At 43.3% G+C, this 19,863-nt stretch overlaps 1 protein-coding gene across 1 annotated transcript; it reads right to left on the bottom strand.

Annotated features, from left to right (window-relative positions):
- Positions 1-6,826: 6,826 nt before the first annotated feature.
- On the bottom strand, positions 6,827-12,386 carry GADD45A (growth arrest and DNA damage inducible alpha). The gene is made up of 4 exons (XM_080656216.1): positions 11,973-12,386; positions 11,360-11,461; positions 10,897-11,134; positions 6,827-9,824 (listed from the first exon to the last, which is right to left on the bottom strand). The coding sequence occupies exons 1-4, from the start codon at positions 12,203-12,205 to the stop codon at positions 9,711-9,713; spliced, it is 687 nt and encodes a 228-aa protein (XP_080512342.1). The 5' UTR covers positions 12,206-12,386; the 3' UTR covers positions 6,827-9,710.
- Positions 12,387-19,863: the final 7,477 nt, after the last annotated feature.

The raw sequence follows: 19,863 nt of genomic DNA, 5'->3' as shown, positions 1-19,863 counted from the left end.
TTAGGCCCGATCCTACTGTAGGATAGGGCCTAAACGGGCAGTCGGACATCCCTCTCACAATCCAGGACTGCTGGCTCCCAACAGCTTGCCTTCCTGCCTGCCTGATTGCCCCTAACCGCTTCTGCCTGCCAGCCTGATCATCCCCCAACCACTTCCCTGCCAGCCTGATTGATGCCTAACTGCTCCCTGCTAGCCTGATTGCCTCTAACTGCCCTCCCCTGCAGGCCTGGTATCCCCCAACTGCTCTCCCCTGCAGGCCTGGGTCCCCCCAAACTGCCCTTCCCTGAGGGCCCGGTCGCCCCCAACTTCCCTCCTCTGCCAGCCTGGTCACCCCTAACTGCCCTCCCCTGCAGGCTTGATCGCCCCCAACTGCCCTCCCTTGCAGACCTGGTCCCTCCCAACTGCCCTCCCCTGCTGGCCATCTTGTGGTGGCCATCTTGTGTCCACATGGGGGCAGCTATCTTGTGTGTTGGAATGACCGTCAATTTGCATATTACTCTTTTATTAGATAGGATACTCTGCTATACAAGGGACATTATGCTTTCTTTAGCCTATATTGTTTATTTTGAATGAAGTTGAGACTTATAAATCAAAACAAAGAAACTAACATACTACCCACCAGTTTATACAGAACGTACATAACCTATGACTTCTTAAAACTAAAATCTATTAAAGAGAAATCTGTTTCAACAGATGACTGTATAATACCATGTAATAAAAGTGAACTCAGACTTATTAAATGACGAACTTGTTAAATCCTCTCAGTGTCTATTTATCAGCACAATACATACAAGAGCACTGTTGGTGGCATATTAATAGATTTGAATGAATAAATTGCTCTGGAAACAAACAAACAAAAACAAGCTCAAGCACATTACTAAAAAGCCATTGGCACCGCTTCAGGTACAGTTGGATGCAAGCGCTCTGCTTTCAGGTTTCATCTTCTGTCCTTTGCTCTGGAATAGACTTATTTTCTGTGGCAGGCAAGCCGGCCATCAATCAGCCAGTGGGGCAACACAGCAGGGAGATTCTCTACTCTGGCAGAAAAGTCTCAGGAAGACCTGATTGGCCCAGCTGAAGTCACAGGTCGATCCCCAACCAATCATCATGGCCAGGAGGGGTGGCCAGGCCTATATTACAAATTTACCCTTGAGGCTGGGGTGAGGGGTGCTAAAAGGAAAGAAAGTTCACTAGAGGAAGAGGGGGGTAGGCAGGACAGACAAGAACAGTGAACAACTGTCCCTTTACATTACCACCCTCCCCCACCACTGAGTTCCCACTTAGCACACTGTGGCTGGGCAGTTGGATCATCTGGGAAGAGTGAGCCATAGAACACTCCAATTGGACCATTTTCATTTTCTACATAAAATCCTCAGAGCCCTCATACCACTTGCAGGACAAGCCCATGCTCCTTAGAAGGGCAAACAAGGTTCTCTATGATCTGCTGTTTACCTTTCAGCCTCTCTCTCCACTCCCTTCCTTAACAGTGAATTTTCTAGCAAACACTGCAGACTAAAAAAAAAAAGTCCCTCATTCGTCACGCTGTTCTCCCCTGACCAGCTCCTAACCAGGCTTCAAGACTCAGGTCAAGCATCTCCTTTGCCTGGAAGTCTTCCTCACATTACCACCAGCTTGCTTACACACACACACCACATGCCCAAACTTGCCATGGCACCACACTGACTTAAAATAGTTTGTTAGATTCCTCTTCTCGACTGCAGGTAGAAGAAATTATACCACAATCACCTTTGTATAGCAAGTTCTAGCATAGTGCTTGGCACACAGTACATGCTCAACCTTTGATTTTGAACAGAAACTGTTCTGATAATCCAAATGAGTGAGAAAGAGCCAAATTAAGTTAATAGAAACAGAGAGGAGAAACTAGATTAGTGGAAATTAACAAAACTTAATTGGATGGTGTCTTTCCATATTCAGTTCTGTTGGGCTATGTAGTTTACTAGGGGTTTTCTTTTTTACTTAGATCACTCTCTAATTTACCAACATGGCATAATTTCCTAGAAAACATACATAACACACGTACATAGAAAACTACCAACTCATGGGAGATGTCATTGTTACTGGGTTACATATGTTGACCGATTCCAGAAACTGAGCTAAGTGCATTCTGCATTGTTTCCTTTAATTCTCACAACAAACCTATGATATAGCCTTGTTTTTCCTTTTTACCTTTTTTAAATATATTTTTATTGATTTCAGAGAGGAAGGGAGAGGGACAGAGATAGAAACATCAATGATGAGAGAAAATCATTGATCAGCTGCCTCCTGCACATCCCACACTGGGGATTGAGCCCGCAACCTGGGCATGTGCCCTGACCAGGAATTGAACTGTGACCTCCTGGTTCATAGGTCGATGCTCAGCCACTGAGCCACGCCAGTCAGGCATTTTCCCTGTTTATAGGGGAAATAACTGAGGTTTAGAGAAGTTACACTAACTTTCCCAAGTTCTAGCTAGGATCCAAGATCCAAGCCCAGCTCTTTCTGGCTCTAGCAGCCCATTGTCTCAACAGCTATACTCTTAACGCTTATCTTTGGCCAACTCTGTCTTTATTAGTTACACAAAGAAACAAAAGAAACCAGAAGGTTCTTCTCCAGGTGAGCCATTTCTTGTCAAACGATTATTTTGATGATGGTAATATGATTACAATATGGGGATATAATCAGGTGTTAAGTGGTGATACTAAGAAAGCTTGCAGCTTTTCTGCATTAAGTTCTTTCTCAGCACTTAATTGCAGAAAATGTGCAGCATAAGAGCACCCAGGGACACAAAAATCACTTCTGCCTTGAAAGTTCTGAGATGAAAAAGAACAATTCTTAGAATTCACTCCTCCTGTTTTTCGTCTCCTTTGGTTTTCCTGAGGCTCTGTCCCACTTATGGGATAAGTCAAAGATTAGATCCAATTAGTTCCACCCTCCCCCAGGCTAACCTCTGCTGTCTGGTTGGCCTCTGAGAGACAGGTTCACAGAGGCCTGAGCTCACAGTGCAGTTCTGCATTTTCCCCCTTCCTTGCTATGTGACCTTGGAGGTGTCTCTTGACCTCACTGAGCCTCAGTTGCTTTAGCAAGAAATTGAATTAATCAATGTGACATGTAATAAGCCAGAAAGTACTAATGGATGTAAGAAAAGTGGGAACGCCACTCACTTCCCAAGCTCCTACCTTGTTCCTGACATTGCGCAGTAAGCTGTGCAAAAACAGGTTTTTATCTTGCTGATCGGCGTCTTCCTTGCCTTGTCCAAAGTGCTAGCGCTGTGTCTGGCACATAAGGTCAGCTCATCGGTCAGTTCAAGGCAGTGCTAAGAGCTATTCTGTGTGTGGACGGTCTCACCTTTTGTGGTTCTTGTGCAGTAATCACTTTAGTAAACTGGTGACTTCTCTGTCCCAGGGAGCAAGTTGTTTTGGTTAAAACTCTTCCCTGGAAATCTCCTCAGCCTTTGCAGGGAGATGTGTATACCTCAGCTCCTCATGGGCTGACAGCCCGGAGACTGGAAGCCAATCAAGTAAAAGCCTCTGACTCCCTGAGACGGTGGAGTTCCAGCTGGGAGAACTCCGAGAGCATGGAGAGCGTGCAGCATTCCTCAGAGTTCCCTGATAATAAGAATCACCTGAAGCCCTTGTTAAAAAAACAAATTCTCAGCCTATCCCAACCCCACTTAATCTGAAGCTCCTGGAAAGAGGTCTTGAAGCTGTCTTTTAAATAAACACCTCCAGGTCTTTTGTTATCATCAGAACAATTTGAGAAATTCTCATAGTGCAAACAGCTTGTCCTTTACCCAGAAAGACTCTGAGCACCAGACTGAGAGATACTAGTTGTTGGGGTGAAGGGTGGACCTCACATCCCCAAGTGAATTAGAAAGAGAAGCCTAAGTCAGTCCAATAGGATTGAGTTTACAATAAGAAGGGTGAGGTCTGTGGCAAACTGGAAACCCTTTTATCTAAAAGGGAGGCACCTGCCCTGGCCAGTTTAGTGGTTCGAGCGTCAGCCTGCAGACCAAAGGGTCCCCTATTTGATCCCTGGTCAAGGGCATGTACCTCTGTTGCAGGTTCCCCAACCCTGGTAGGGGCGAGTGTGGGAGGCAAGCAATCAATGTGTCTCTCTCAGGTTGATGTTTCTCTCTCCCCTGGCCCTCCCTTACACTCTCTATAGAAATCAATGGTGAGGATTAAAAAATAATAAAATAAATAAAAGGGAGGTGCTCCTCTCAGCTCTAGCCAATTGCTGCCATGCAGAATGTGGAACCATTGTTGCCACAGACAGCAAATTTTCAATAGACAATAGAAACCAGGATTTTTTCCAAGAAATTTCTCCATGTTTATTCTTTTTCTAAAAAAATCCTCACCCAAGGATATTTTCCCACTGATTTTGGGGAGTATAGGGGAAGGGGAGAAACACAGAGAGAGAAACATCGATGTGAGAGAGACACATCAATTGGTTGCCTCCCCCATGGGCCTGGGGATTGATCCTGCAACCCAGGTACACGCCCTTGACCGAAATTGAACTCAAGATCCTTCAGTCCATAGGCTGATGCTCTATCCACTGAGCCAAACCAGCTGGGGTTCCATGTTTAAAAATTGACTACCGATTTTTTTTTTTAAGTTTTTTTGAACATTGTGTAAGCCATATTTATCTTGGCTGCCAGTTTCCAAGATAGACTTTATGGGCCATAGTTTCATCTTTTCCTGGCCTCTCTCATGTTTTAAGTTATTTTTAAATGAATGGCTTTTTATCACCTAGTGAGAAGAGCCTGGCTTGCAGGGCCCATCATGGTCTGGTTCATACCACCTTTCCCACACCACCCGTCATTAGAGCACCTGGGTTCTAGAGCCAGACTGCCTAGGTTTGCATCCCGGATGGATTTGCCACTTACTGATAATGATTCTGAGCAAATTAATCTCTGCATATCAATCCCTTCACCTTCAAAATGGTGAAGATAATAATAGTTCCTACTTCTATTTGGTTGTAGTGATTGCTATTAAGTTACTATAAATAAAGTGTGCAGAACACTGCTCAGCATGTAGCCTCCAGAAGCTAGCCCCAAACATGTTGAATTCATACCCCCCAAAGTTGCAATTCCCCTCCCTGGAACACATGCTCCTCATAGTCCTTGGCAGGTCTCTTCATCCCTCGAGTTTCACTGATCTGGCAAAGCTTCCCTGCCCCCAGGAACACATAGGCCTTGAGTCTACCCCAACATCACTTCACACCCAGTATTTCAGATATTGGGCATCTCCACAACTGTGCACAGCCTTGAGGGCACAGACCTTGCCTTCTCATTTCCGTAATCCCAGGACCTAACACAGTGCCAGGTTCGCGATGGGCTTTCAGTAACCCGTGTTAAAGGAATGAAGGCACTGCCCTTGATTTCCCTACTCGATTACAAACTTCTTAGGGACAAGCACTCCTATTGGCTACGTCTGTGTCTTCTTCACAGGACCGCGCAGAATTATCAATCACATACAGACAGTTTCTGACTTACACTGATTCAACTGACAATTTTTCAGCTTCATGGTGGCATGAAGACAGTACTCATTCAGTAGAAATGGCACTTTGAATTCTGAATTTCATCTTTTCCTGGGCTAGCGATATGCAATGCTCCCTTGTGATGCAGCAACAGCCGCAGCTCCAGGTCAGTCCTGGGATGATGAGGGTAAACAGCCGAAACTCCAGAGTGCAGTTATTACATGCATTTTCCACCTTCAATGGGATTATCCTGATGCAACCTGACTGTAACTTGTGGAGCTACTATAGTAATTTGTGCTGTTTGCAAAATATAATGCTAGCTTCTGATCAAAGAGCTTACCACCTTTCCCCCATTTCATCCCCGTATGCCATCCAGAGATGTCTACCCTTTGAACCCCCACAGCAATTCTCTGGGCCTTTCTTATGGTACCGAGCACTTCTTTTGCTTTGGATTACATCTATCGATGTACATGTCTTATTGCTTCACTAGACTACAAACTCCCTGAGGCCGGGGTATGTGTCTGACTTCAAAATCACCACCATAGTCCCTTGCCCATAGTCAGCATTCCTTAAGTATTTTTTGGTAGTCTTCATGAATACAACCTTTTCACTGAATTTCTTATATTTACCTAGGGATTGTTAGAGAGGAAAAACAAAGATTCAACTCAGTCTGCATGGTGTTAAATCATGCCATTGAGAGTTTTGTTCATTTGAAGGAAACATTCATTACTGTTTGAAGCCTTGTACCGAGAATCAAAGAACAAAATTTAACCCACATAGTTGAAAATTGAGGAAGCAGTGATTTCACAAAGGTTACAGTAAGGTAGATCAAAACATGCTTTGGAAATGCTTCCAACTGACAGTATAAAAACAGCTCTTTCCTAGAAATGACCATTTTTTCTTTAGCTGGAAAATAATATATGTATTATAGAAGATTAGTTACCTTCATGAGTCCTTTCATTATAGAAGTTTAACTTACTGAGAGCCTTGGTTAATTGTAGAAAGGTGGAGGCAATGATATTTATGATGCCGAGGTGAAGTCGACAGTGTAAAAATAGGTATTTTCCACATACAACACATGTTAGGTAGATAAGGGGATTTTTGTTCCTGTTGTAACATTTCCACCAACTTTCAATAAGTAGGTTTAATGGCATTTAAGGCAACAACAGAATAATATTAGCATCAATTTGAGGTAGAAGCCATGCAGGTAATTGCACACGTTTACAATTAGCTCATGTTTCATGATCGAATTTTTCAATGCCATGTTAATTTTACATAATGTTCAATCAGGAAAGAATAACAACAGTTCAAACTTAAAAATCAAAACAACAGCTTTGTATTTATTGTTGAGATTTTATTGAAATAAAACAACCTGCAGAATGTATACTATCACTTCATATCTTTAAGTACTATTATGATTTAGAATAGAGATTATAAACTTCTTTCCTAAAATACATGTTATAAGCAACATTTCTCTGGTGCCGTAAAGTTTCCCCGTTGCTATCCGTGTGGGTTTTAGTAATAGACACACTATAGTGAGCACCTATCACACGCCATGTAGTTTGCATTGATTAGTATTTCTAAATCATTCATTTAGTCAACAAATATTAACACAACACTTACTGCTCGCCAAGAAGTGTGCTAAGTACTGGGCTATAATTATGAACCAGACATTAGCTCTTACCTTTAGGGAAGGTACAGTCTTATAGGAAGCAACAGCTTTGCAAGATGGGTAACTTTATCTCAATTTCACAGACGAGGGAGGGACTACTACTGGCCAATCCCCATGCTCTTTGCACCATGCAACCCTGCTTCTCTCCCTTCTATTTTCCTAGTTTAATTCACTCACCTTTGCAGGAGTGTTTTCAATCAAGTAATTGTGGCAAATAATTGAAAATGCTTACTTTAGTGGGAAGGTTAAAAAAAATCTGTTTAAAACTTACTGCCCTCAATCTTTTGGTAACATAAAGAACAAATATTAAATGCCAGTTATATTTTGGATTGGGGGCTGGCTTACATAAAATACAAGCCTTAACAAGGCCTAAAACCCCACATTTTTCACAGATGTGGAAAAACAGCAACTTAATGGCAAGGTGAAGGGCTCGTGAGTCTATGTTATTCATACGCTATGCAGAAACTTGGAGCTTTTTATTAGTTGGTTTATTTTTCTCTACTCTGATTTCTACTTTTCCCCGATTGCATGTAGTCATGACAAAGATGGGAGGCAGATGGCAGGGGAGCCATGGAGGATATGGTTTGAGAAGTAGGCAAAAATCCTGTGGACTAAAGCGACATTAGTTTTTTGTTTTGTTTTTAAATATATTTTAATGATTTTTTACAAAGAGGAAGAGAGAGGGATAGAGAGTTAGAAACATTGATGGGAGAGAAACATCAATCAGCTGCCTCTTGCACACCTCCTACTGGGGATGTACCCGCAACCAAGGTACACGCCCTTTAACTGGAATCGAACCTGGAACCTTTCAGTCCGCAGGTCGATGCTCTATACTCTGAGCCAAACCAGTTAGGGCAAGCAACGTTTGTTTTTGCCTCAGAAGCATTTTTGCTTTCTTTGGCTATATCTACATGAGATTGTTGCAGTTAATTATCAAGTGATTGTTCCAACTAAAAGATGATTGTTCTGTTGAAGACTTTTATTTCTTTTCTTCCATCTCTCCCATCTGACATAATTTAACCTGACCCCTCAGAGCCACAGCAGCAATGTCCAGCTGGAAGGCACACAGCTCTCCAAAGAGAATAAAGGCACCCAAACTCTTGGCCAAGCCACGTCCCTGTTTATTCCCTAAGTATGGTTCTGCAAAATACACAGCCCCAGACTGTTAGAGCTACTTCCTAATTGGCCTTCTTACCTACAGCCGCTTATCCCAATAAGCCGTCTTTCTGAGTCCCCAGTGTTATCTTCCTAGAACACTGATCGAGTCACTCCTGCATGAAGGCCTCTGCTGACTGCCCAAAGTTTATAGCAGGAAGCCCAAATGCCTAAGGGTGACACAGAATGCCCTTCAGTCCAAGCCTAATCCCCCCTACTTGTTTGCCCTTATCTCTCCCTATCTTTCTACACCAGAGGCACTCACAGAATCATCCTTTGTTCCCGGAACAGGTTTTGGCCTTTCAGGCCTCCACACATTTGCACAAACTAGCGCCATTGCCAGCTATATCCTCTCCCCCTCGCTAGCTGGGGAAATAAAATTCATGTGTTAAGATCCACATAAAATGATCTTTCTCCAGTAAAAACTTCAATTGTCTTGCAGGTAACTTTAGTCACTCTCCTCTCTTTGAATCCTTAGCATTTTGCATATAATCTAAAGTGTAGCACTTAAATCTTTGATCAAGCTTTAATACTGGTTTTTCCTAACTGCAAATCCAACTCCTCTTAAATCACCTTCATTTTCTGACTTTGTGCATAGTGTAGAGTAGGGCATTAGAAAAATGTCTGTTAAATAAAGAATAAAAAATAAAAGTATGCTCCCATGTCCAGCCCAAATGTTTAAAAAGTAGAAAAAAACATATACATACATATATACAGAGATATACATCTATATATAGACACACACATATTATACATATGATTTCAGAAATTTTAATTTTTTTCATATTAAAAAGCTTTTTAAAAATAAAGTCCAAGTTAAAAGAAACAAAAGCACACATTAAGGAATAATGCAATTATTCCATACCAGTTTATTGTAGGTATTGTTTCAAAAATTTTATAGCATAAATAACCTTTCATGTCAAAATAACTTAGTACAATTTATAATAAAACTTTGAGAATTTAACATCTCATCAAAATACAATAAAATATGGTTTTAAAATATGATTAACCCTTCCTGCTTTTCTTTTACTCGTGGGCATATAAACCCAAAATACCCAAACAACTGCTGCACATTTAAACTTTAACAAAGCATATTTGGTTTAATTAAATGTAACTCAACCATCCTAAATTAATACATAGTTTGGTTTCCTTCCTTCGTGGTTCTTTGTAATTTTTGTTCCTTTTGACTTGTATTTCTGTGTCAACAGTTTCCTTCTTCATTTTCACCTCTTTCCATCTGCAAAGTCATCTAACGCTGGGCCCCCAGAGCATGTAGTTGAACTCAGCCCCTTGACATCAGTTTCTGTAATCCTTGCATCAGTGTCGGGAGTAACTGCTTGAGTAACTACAAAGGTATTTCAAAACTTCAGTGCAATTTGGTTCAGTTATTTTCATTCAGATGCCATCACCGTTCAGGAAGATTAATTACTGGAACCCACTGATCCATGTAGCGACTTTCCCGGCAAAAGCAAATAAGTTGACTTAAGGCGGGATCCTTCCACTGCGATGAATGTGGATTCTAGGAACAAATTTAGAAAAATAAGTTTACTATTAAAAAGTCAGCATTTGCTAATAATTACACTACTGTTGAGGGGAAGACATGTGAACATTCTATACTTTGGCTGTGTGACATGAAGACCAGTTACAACCATAAAAAATAAAATGTCTTCCAAGTCGTTGGGTTTCCTGCAAAACCACTAAGGGTACTTGTGTACTAAACTATACTCTGCAAAGTTTGAATTAATGCAATTCCACAGAGCCATATACATATGTTTGCATGACAATATTTATTCAGTTTTGCATGCGAGTATCATTCACAGGTCTGTCTTACCAAACTTGCACTGTGGCAGAAACCTGAATGAAACAACTGAGAAATATTTCCATGCTGTGCTCACAGTGAGATGAGACTTGCATAGCAATTCACTAGAATTGCCACCTGTTATCCTCCCAAAAGACAGAGTAGTATTTTTCAGTAGCAAAATTAGGCAGCCAAAAAGTAGTAAAATGTAGGAGGCAAAGCTATCACATGGACCTCTGCAACCACAAGTTATCTACCTACGAAAGGTTTTTTTAATCAGGAAAACAAAAAAAAAGCTCCATTAAAAAAAAATGCAAGATGGCAAAGAAAAAATTTCCACTATCCTCTTCATGCATTTCTAGGGAATTAATTAGGTCTGTCTCCTACACCATTTCTATTTTTAGCTTTGACTGGCAGAGAATGAAGCTGACTCCTTAATGAGAGTGAGCCAGGAATTTATTTGGCTTTATCTAATCTGCCCTGCTAAAGGAATTAGTCACGGGAGGTAGTGCAGATGTAGGTAGGGAGTAGCTGGGCTGACAGTGCTGACTCACAAGGATCTCTTCCGCTGCTGGCAGCCTTCAACGTGCTTAGACATGTTCTGTACCAGAGAAAACCCCGATGATGAAACTGGCACATCTCGGCTGAAAGTCCAGCCACACGCTAATGGGGCAAAGGCAGCCACGCTCTTGACCCCCACCCATTCCACTCTGCAGTCTGGCAACTCTCCGGCCCGGCGCCCTTAGTTCCAGGACGCTAACCCCGATCTGCACGGAGACCCCTTCCTCCTCACCGTCACGAGCACGCAGTGCAAGTCCGGGGGCTGCTCGGCGCCCTCGCTGGCCCCCGGGCTGGCGTCGGTCTCCAGCAGCAGGAGCTTGGCCAGGCGGCCAGGGTTGCTGACGCGCAGGATGTTGATGTCGTTCTCGCAGCAGAACGCCTGGATTAGGGTGAAGTGGATCTGCAGAGCCACATCCCTGTCGTCGTCCTCGTCGGCAGCCAGCAGGCAAAGCACCACATTGTCCGGGTCGCTGCGGGCAGCGGGTGGGGTAGGTGAGCGCAGATGCACCACCAGCCCTGGTGGGTGCCCGCAACACCCGCCCCGATCCGCTCGCTCCCCCTGGGGCAGACACCCACCCGCAGATTGAAAAACAGCAGGAAGCGACGCTGCAGGGCTAGGAGCGGCCCGCGCGGGCGACCTCCCGGGGTCGGGGTGGGAGGGGGTGCCAGGAGAGACGCACGAGGGCCCCACTTACACATTGAGCAGCTTAGCCGCCTCGTACACCCCAACCGTGATGGTGCGCTGACTCAGGGCTTTGCTCAGCACTTCCTCCAGGGCATCCCCCACATTATCCATCCTGCATGCCGGCCAGAGAAAGGGGTCCCGTCAGTCCAGGTCCCTCGGGGCTGTGGCCGCCCGCTCCCCCTGCACCGCGACCCTCCCTCCCGAGTGCATGAGCCACTGCGCATCTCAGCTTTCTGCAAACCCCCGACCCCCTCACCATTCATGACCCCTAGAAGCTGGGAGTCCCGGGAGAAGCCCCAAGAGTGCCACCCGCCGCCCTCCCCCGAGGGCGCTGCCAGTCCCTGGCGCCGGGTGCTGACACAGGATACCAGCTGCAGGAGCCGCACCGGCAAGGAGGGTCCTTCTACCCTTTGCAAGGGCTCAGAAGGGCTCAGCCGGGTTGGGGGGGGGGGGGACACGCTCTTTTCGTCCGTGGGCACCCTTGGAAGGGTCCCCGAGGAAGAAAGATGAGAGGTACCCTCTGCAAACTTTTGCACGCTCACTCCACCGCAAGCCTCCCACAGCCCGGCAGCACTGGGGTGCACAGCGGGCCAGAGTTCCGGGAGAGGCTCCGGCCGCCCTACCTTTCGGTCTTTTGCTCTCCAGCAGAGAATTCCTCCAAAGTCATATTGCAACTGCAGTTCCCGCACAGAGAGAGAGCGGCGGAGCAGCTCTTGCACCCTAGGGCGCGCGGGCGCCGGCTCGGTACTCCCTCACAGGCTCCTCCAGCGCCCGCCGCCACCGCGCAGTCCGCCCCTCCCGCCGGGATCGTTCGCCCGTCACCTCCGGGCTCCACACTCAGCCCCACCAGGAGCATCAAAACCTACACCTCAGCTGCCTCACAGCCACTGAAGGACAAAGGCCCCCGCGTACAGAAGTTATCCAGCCAACCCCCAGCCAACCACCTCCAGTCTCATTTGCATACGCGCAGCCATTGGGCTATGCAAATCAGCATTGGAGACAATTTGACCCCAGCTCCTGGAACAAGGCTGAGGAGCGGAAGGGGGAGGAGCTGCGCGGAAGCTAGCCCTGGGTGCGGGGGCGGGGCTGGGATACGGAGGGCGGGGCCTTGAGCTGACACATCCCTTTGGCCGGGTTTGCAGGACAGGAGTTCTTTGCCTTGGAGGGGAGAGGGGAGAGAGAGGTTGTTGTCTTCAGCTTGGGCTGGAGCAGGCTGCCAAGTGTTTTTCTAGTTGGTGCACATTTTTTTTTTATTGTAGTTTCATGTCTTTTGTTTTTAGGGGTTGCTATTAAAATCTATTTTCAGGGTTAATGCACCCAAGTCTAGTAATTATTAGTAAGCAGGTTACATAAAAAGATGTGTCCAGACCTCTGGGGCAAAGTTTACCTCAGAAGTGTTGTTTATGAAAGCCTAGGCAAAGCTGCTTACTACTAGTAGTATTATTTTGGTGCCCTGATGGCTGGTTTGATTTATTTTTGGAAGGTTGCAAGGGTTGGGAGCTCAAAAAAGAAAAATCAACACATTTGTGTTTGGTGGTGGCAGGGAACCAAGTTGGAATCTTTTCCACAAAAAGCAGAAGGGCTTCCCACCTGCCTAGGGTAACTCTGCAAAACCATGCTCAGGAGGGAGTTGGTTACCACACGTGTGAATCCTAGCCTTACAACCCAAATTCACCTCTCTCAGAGAGACTTTCCCAAGGTTGGATCCTTCTACACCCCCACTAGCTAAGAGACAAATCTTTGACACCCACAAAATTCAAAATGCTCTCAATATGCCATAAACTTTCTTTCATAAGGCAAGTATGTCACTACCTTCCACAGTGAGCCTGTGATCTCACTCTGAATTATTGATGTTAGGTGCTGAATCATGAAGCTGCAGCTATAGGACCTTTTAGTCATATGCTAAAATTTCACCTTTGAGATAATGGCAACCTGTGGGTGGAAAGTAAGCAGTAGTGGCATATTTTCGAAAAGCAAACTTTAATGTACAGACTTTCACTGAATAGGTTGAAGGTTCTTTCCTTAGTTTTATGAGTTGATGCAATAAATGAAAAAACATGTCTTAAACGTACTGAAGTCACCAAAAGTGGTGAAAATGCCCTCCTATGTTTGCGTTCAAAACAGTGCTTGCATTACTAAGGTTATTCTATAGTCAAAGGTCACAGAAATCATTTTTTGCAAAGGTAAATGGGAGTTTTTGTATCGTTCTAAACAAAATATTCTCCAGGTCTCTTGATCTTAATTTAGTGGAAAAGAAAAGTGATAAGTCAGTTTTCTGGCTCATTTATTTGAGCTGTTATTTTGTACTTAAATCACTAACTGCAAGGGACAATGCTTGAGTAAAGGAATGGTAGTGGCTAATTCATAATTTTATCCAAGGGTGCTTGTGTATTTCATATCTATACTTTAAATCCTAACACGTAATGTCTTTGTTTTAAAATTATTTAAACTTGAAATTTAGGTAAGTGCTGAGCGCTTTCAGTTCTGCAAACAAAACCTGCATTACACAATCTGGCCTGAGTCATCATTTGGAGATTGTTGAATTGTGTTCTGTGGAACTTCAAGGTTCTATCCACAAGGCATTTATTTGAGGTTCTTTGGAAGAAAATGTGATCACAGCAAGCTGACAAAGAATGAGGAAATCTGTGAGTTTCTTGATAGCAGGGACTGTGACTTTATCAACTGGATGTTCTCAGCACCTAGCACAATTTCTGCATTTAGTAGAAGCACAGTCAATGTTTATGGAGTTGAATAGTATCTGAGAGTTCAACATGATCTCAGAATTCTGCCTTCCTATGTATTGCATGAATGCTAATATATTTCACCTTTAACTTAAGTCTGAAAAACCTTTGATGTCTTTCTATATACCAAGAACTGTGCAATTCCTGGACCTCTGCCTTTAAAGAGCTTATCATTTGATTGGTATGTCTATGCTTGAACTGGATTTTGGGACAAAATAGTATGCAATGTCATCAGCTAGCTATGCTGAAAGTCCCATGACTTAGTCATCTGAACAGAAACTGTAAGAGAGTAAAACCCCACATATTGTTTATGGCAATTTAAATGAACCACAGCTCTAATAATGCTCCACCCAAGTAAAATAATATGCAGTGAACATGTGGCATAAAATGGTTACTTCTAATATAGGCCTAGTCTTTCATTCAAAAAGTATACTGCATGTTATATGTGGTTCATGTGAAAATGATTTGTTCAAGAGTTGTTCTCTGTGAGATAAGCCTAGTCTTCCAGTATTCACAAATATTCACTTGTCATACTTTCTGACTCAGATAGCTTACATCATTTTGCCACATTGCTGAGTCTATCTAGAATGTTTCATCAGTGATTATCTGCAAAGTTGGTCCTCATGGCTGGGAGTAGAAGCTGCATTTAGCTACAGTTATATTGCATTACACATTAGAATGATCAGAGATGATCATTTCACAAATGCTTATTAGTCCTAGGGGCAGTTGGTATCCAATGATAAATTAGAGGAACTTCCCTGGGTCAGTATTTTATATACATATATAAAATAACTCTAAAGTGTGAAATTATTTTTAAAATTACCCAGGTATCTCCTAGGAACTTCAAGTGCGCAGGACTTGAATGACCTTCTAAGGATATTTCTAAGGATGCCAAATAGTTATTGGAAGTGAGATGAAAATATGTACTCAAGATTGTTAAATTATTTTAGCACTGCTACTCACTTTGAATATTTTTTTCACTTTTAGCATACATATATTCTTATGTATTGTATAGTATTGAATGGCAACTTTTCTCTCTTTCAAAAATTAGTCAATCCTTTAACATCTGAAAGAAATTTTATGCTTATTATTTTAATATTAAACCTTTGTTCACATGCAAGGAAATGAGACTATGACAGATTCATCTACTACCTATTGTATTATATTGTACTAGAGGCCCAGTGCACAAAATTCGTGCAGGGGGGGGCGGTGTCCCTCAGCCCAGCCTGCATCCTCTCTAATCTAGGACCCCTCGAGGGATGTCCGACTGCCCGTTTAGGCCCGATCCTACCGGAATCCTAAACGGGTAGTCGGACATCCCTCTCACAATCCAGGACTGCTGGCTCCCAACGGCTCGCTTGCCTGCCTTCCTGATTGTCGCTAGCTGCTTCTGCCTGCCAGCCTGATCACCCCCTAACCACTCCCCTGACAGCCTGATTGATGCCTAACTGCTCCCCTGCCAGCCTGATTGCCCCTAACTGCCCTCCCCTGCAGGCCTGGTCACCCCTAACTGCCCTCCCCTGCAGGCTGGCTTGCCCCCAACTGCCCTCCCTTGCAATCCTGGTCCCTCCCAACTGCCCTCCCCTGCTGGCCTGATCGCCCACAACTACCCTCCCCTGCAGGCCTGATTCCTCCCAACTGCCCTCCCCTGCTGGCCATCTTGTGGTGGCCATCTTGTGTCCACATGGGGGCAGCCATCTTATGTATTGGAGTGATGGTCAATTTGCATATTACTCTTTTATTAGATAGGATAGAGGCTTGGTGCAGGGGTGGGGGTTGGCTGGTTTGCCTTGAAGGGTGTCCCGGATCAGGGTGGGGGTTCCCTTGGTGCATGGGGTGGCCTGAGCGAGGGGCCTGTGGTGGTTTGCAGGCTGGCCACGCCCCCTGGCGACCCAAGTGGAGGCCCTGGGATCTGGGATTTATTTATCTTCTATAATTGAAACTTTGCAGCCTTCAGCAGAGGCCAGGGCAGGCCAGGAAGTTTGGCTTCCTCCATTGCTAGGGAAACCCAAGCCTCCTGCTCACTCCGTGGCTGCAGCCATTTTTGTTGGGATTTATTTATCTTCTATAACTGAAACTTTGTAGCCTTAAGCTGAGGCCTGGGCTGGCCAGGGTGTGCAGGAAGCTTGGCTTCCTCCATTGCTGGGGAAACCCAAGTCTCCTGATCATTCTGTGGCCACAGCCATCTTGGTTGGGTTAATTTGCATACTCGCTCCTGATTGGCTGGTGGGCGTGGCTTGTGGGTGTAGCAGAGGTATGGTCAATTTGCATATTATTCTTTTATTAGATAGGATTTTATTGTTAAAAACCAGAAGGTTCCTGATGTACTTTTTGTGTATGTGAGTGTGAGTCTGATGAAGTTATTTTCTAAAGGCCAACTCTGAATTTCCCTCTTTTTTTTTTTTCTTTTCCCCAGAGAAGATTATTTAGACAAAATTTACCATCACTTAAAAATGTGTCATTTCTTAGGATCAATACTTCTATTTGAATTTAACATAAATGTTTAGTTTCTTGGACCATACTGGGGTAGGCAAATTCTAAGGTGACCTCAATGATCTGTAACAACTAGTACTAAACTCTTCATAATTTTCTTCCCTTGAGTATGGGCAGAACCCATGCCTACATCTAAGAGAATATGCAAATGATGTTGGGCTATCACATTCAATGGCAAAGGTTAAAAGATTTTGCAGATGTAATTAAGGTCCCTAATCAGTTGACTTTGAGTCAATCCAGAGGTGAATTATGCTAGGTGGGTCTGACCTAATCAGGTGAACCCTTTAGAAAAAAGCCTAGGCCTTCTCTGAAAAGAGACTATAGGCATCAGAGACTCTTTCTCTCCATTGGTGGCTTTCAAGAAGTAAACTTCAAATAATTCTACAGCTGCAAGGAATTAATTTTGTAACAACACAAGGGAACTTAGAAATAGATCCTTCCCAAGTCAAGCCTTCAGATGAGCCTGGGCAACATTGATTTTAGCCTTGTGAAGCCCTAAGAAGAGAATCCAGCTAAGCCTGGACTTCTGACCTGCAGAAACTGTGAGATAATACATGAGTGTTGTTTTAAAATATATGTGTGTGTGTGTGTGTGTGTGTGTGTGTGTGTGTGAGTGATTTTTAGAGAGAGAGAGAGGAAGGGAGAGAGAGAGAAACTTCGATGTGAGAGGGTAACATCAATCAGCTGCCTCCTATCGAACCCACAACCCAGGCATGTGCCCTGATCAGGAATTGAACCAGCAACCTTTCAGTGCAAAGGACAACACCCAACCCACTGGAGCCACACCCAGCCAGGGCTTACTGTTGTTTTAAACCACTAAATTTGTGGTGATTTTTTTGGAACATCCGAAACCTAATATAGTCCCCTTAATATCATTTTGTTGTGTGTTCAATAAAACCTTACTCTATGGAAATTTTCTCCAGCTATTAATATTCATAGCAGTGGAGTCATGGTGTTGCATTGAGCTTTAGGCTAGCCACCTGTGTTCCCATCAGCTGCTCACATTTCACCAGTTATTCAGGGGCCAGCCAGTGGAGGTGTCAAAGAGACTCACTAGGACATTTTTCAAAGACCTCCTCTTCCCATTCCGCCCCTCCACCCCCTGAGTTCAATGTGTGTCAGTAGCCTTCTACATAGTTCTTTCAGTGAATGTCTCTACTTGGTGGGGTAATCACAGATGAAGAAGGTAGGTAATCTGAGTTGGTAGTTGGTAGTTTGTTCTGGTACCTTGAATAGGTTTTTCAAGTTTCTATCTATGAAACAGCAGACTTGATTCTTTTTACTTTTGTATTACAAAGTTTTCTTTTTCCTAACTTTCAGCAGCTCAGTCCTTGGGTTTCTCCTCTATCTACACTCACTCTCTAGGTGACCTCATCCAGTCTCATGCCTTACATATTTTTTATATGCTGATGACTCCCAAATATATTTCTAATCTGGTCAGTCATCTCTTCTGAAGCTGAGGCTTAGTCATCTTCTCTGTCTCAATATACAATAAACATCTCAAACTTGAAATGACAAAAGTTGACCTCCTTACTGTCCTCCTGTTGGTCAATGGCAACTCCATTCTTCTCATGGCTCAGTCCCCAAACCATGGTGTCTTCCTTTGCTTCTTTCCTTCACAACCCACCAGCAAATCCTATCAGTTTACTTCAAAATGCAAAATAATTCAACCATTTCTCAGGGCTGCCACCACCGCCATCATCTCCCCCTGAGTAACTGCAACAACTGGTTTCTCTCTCTTTGCTTCTGCCCTTTCTCTCTTTACCTCCAGCAGCCAAAATGACTATGAATAGCAAGTCAAATCACAGTCCATTCTCTGACCCAAATTTACCAAACTTACCAAAAAATGCAGCCAACAAAAGTGGGATTCAATCAAAATACCTTTCCTTTCTAATATATAAGAAGAGATCACTTTTTTTACTTAGTGTAAAAGTCAAAGTTCTTACTATGGCTTAAAAGACACCACAAAAATCTCTTGACCATGATGAAAAATCCCAATATGGATGGTGATGATAATGCACAACACTTATTAATATATTAAAAGCAACTGAACAGTATGTGCAGGGTGAATTGTATAAAATATGAATTGTATCTTAAAAATGTGTTATTAAAAAACATTGATCCTACTGCAATCTTCTTTTACTACTATGCCCCATGCTCATTCCTCTGTAGCCACATTGGCCTTCCTTTTATCTTAGGGCCTTTGTACTGACTATATGCCCAGATTATTCTTTTTCTTAATAACCACATTGCTCACTCCCTTCAAGTTTCCTTCTCAATGAGGCCTACCCTGCCCACTCTTCTTAAATTGCAGTGCCTCTATTCTTGGCATTCCTTATCCCCTAAAACCTATTCTCTCTCTCAAAAAAAATTATATCGCTCATCACTTTCTAACACATTTTACTTCTATATATTTTCTATTATCTGGCTCCCTTCTCCTGCCCACTCCATTCCCCAAGTATAAGTTTAATGGAGTAGTATTTGTTTTGTTTACTGGTTGACCCCAAATGGTTAGAATTGTGCCTTACACAGAGTGGATCCTCAGTAAATATTTATTAAATCAAATATTGTTGAGTGACTAAGTTATACAGATTTCAAGATGTAATTAATGAATTAAAACATAAAGCTTCTGCCAAAACCGGTTTGGCTCAGTGGATAGAGCGTCAGCCTGCGGACTGAAAGGTCCCAGGTTCGATTCCGGTCAAGGGCATGTAACTTGGTTGCGGGCACATCCCCAGTGGGAGGTGTGCAGGAGGCAGCTGATCGATGTTTCTCTCTCATCGATGTTTCTGACTGTCTGTCCCTCTTCCTTCCTCTCTGTAAAAAATCAATAAAATATATTTAAAAAAAAAAAACAAAAAAACAAAAAACATAAAGCTTCTGGTCTTTTATGTATTAGAAAGGAACATGTCCTGATTGAATCCTACTTTTGTTGTTTGTGTTATTTTTAATTACAGATGTTTGTGTACCCTTATCTGCATTTTAAATTCTTCTTCAGACTTTCTCTAACCCCACCCCCAATGATTTTTAAAATATTGTTTTCAGGAACTGGCCCATTTTATAAACTAAGGACTTGTGACCTCAACCAGTTTGTATTGTATACACATAAAACCCATTAGATTAAAAGGTGCTTAATTGCCAAGCTTCAAGGCTTGCTCTTCCAATGTAGCATAAGAGATTATAATGATGAGGAAAACAACCTTGAAAGGTTTTATGAAGGTGAGTTTTGAAGTGGAAGGTTTAAAAGAGCAGAGATGGGGTGTTTTGTTATAGAAGCAAA

The sequence above is a fragment of the Plecotus auritus genome (genome assembly GCF_963455305.1).
Source record: "Plecotus auritus genome assembly, chromosome: 2".
NCBI lineage: Eukaryota > Metazoa > Chordata > Mammalia > Chiroptera > Vespertilionidae > Plecotus > Plecotus auritus.
Note: the sequence above shows the minus strand (reverse complement) of the source record. Positions and strands in the feature narration are given on the sequence as shown.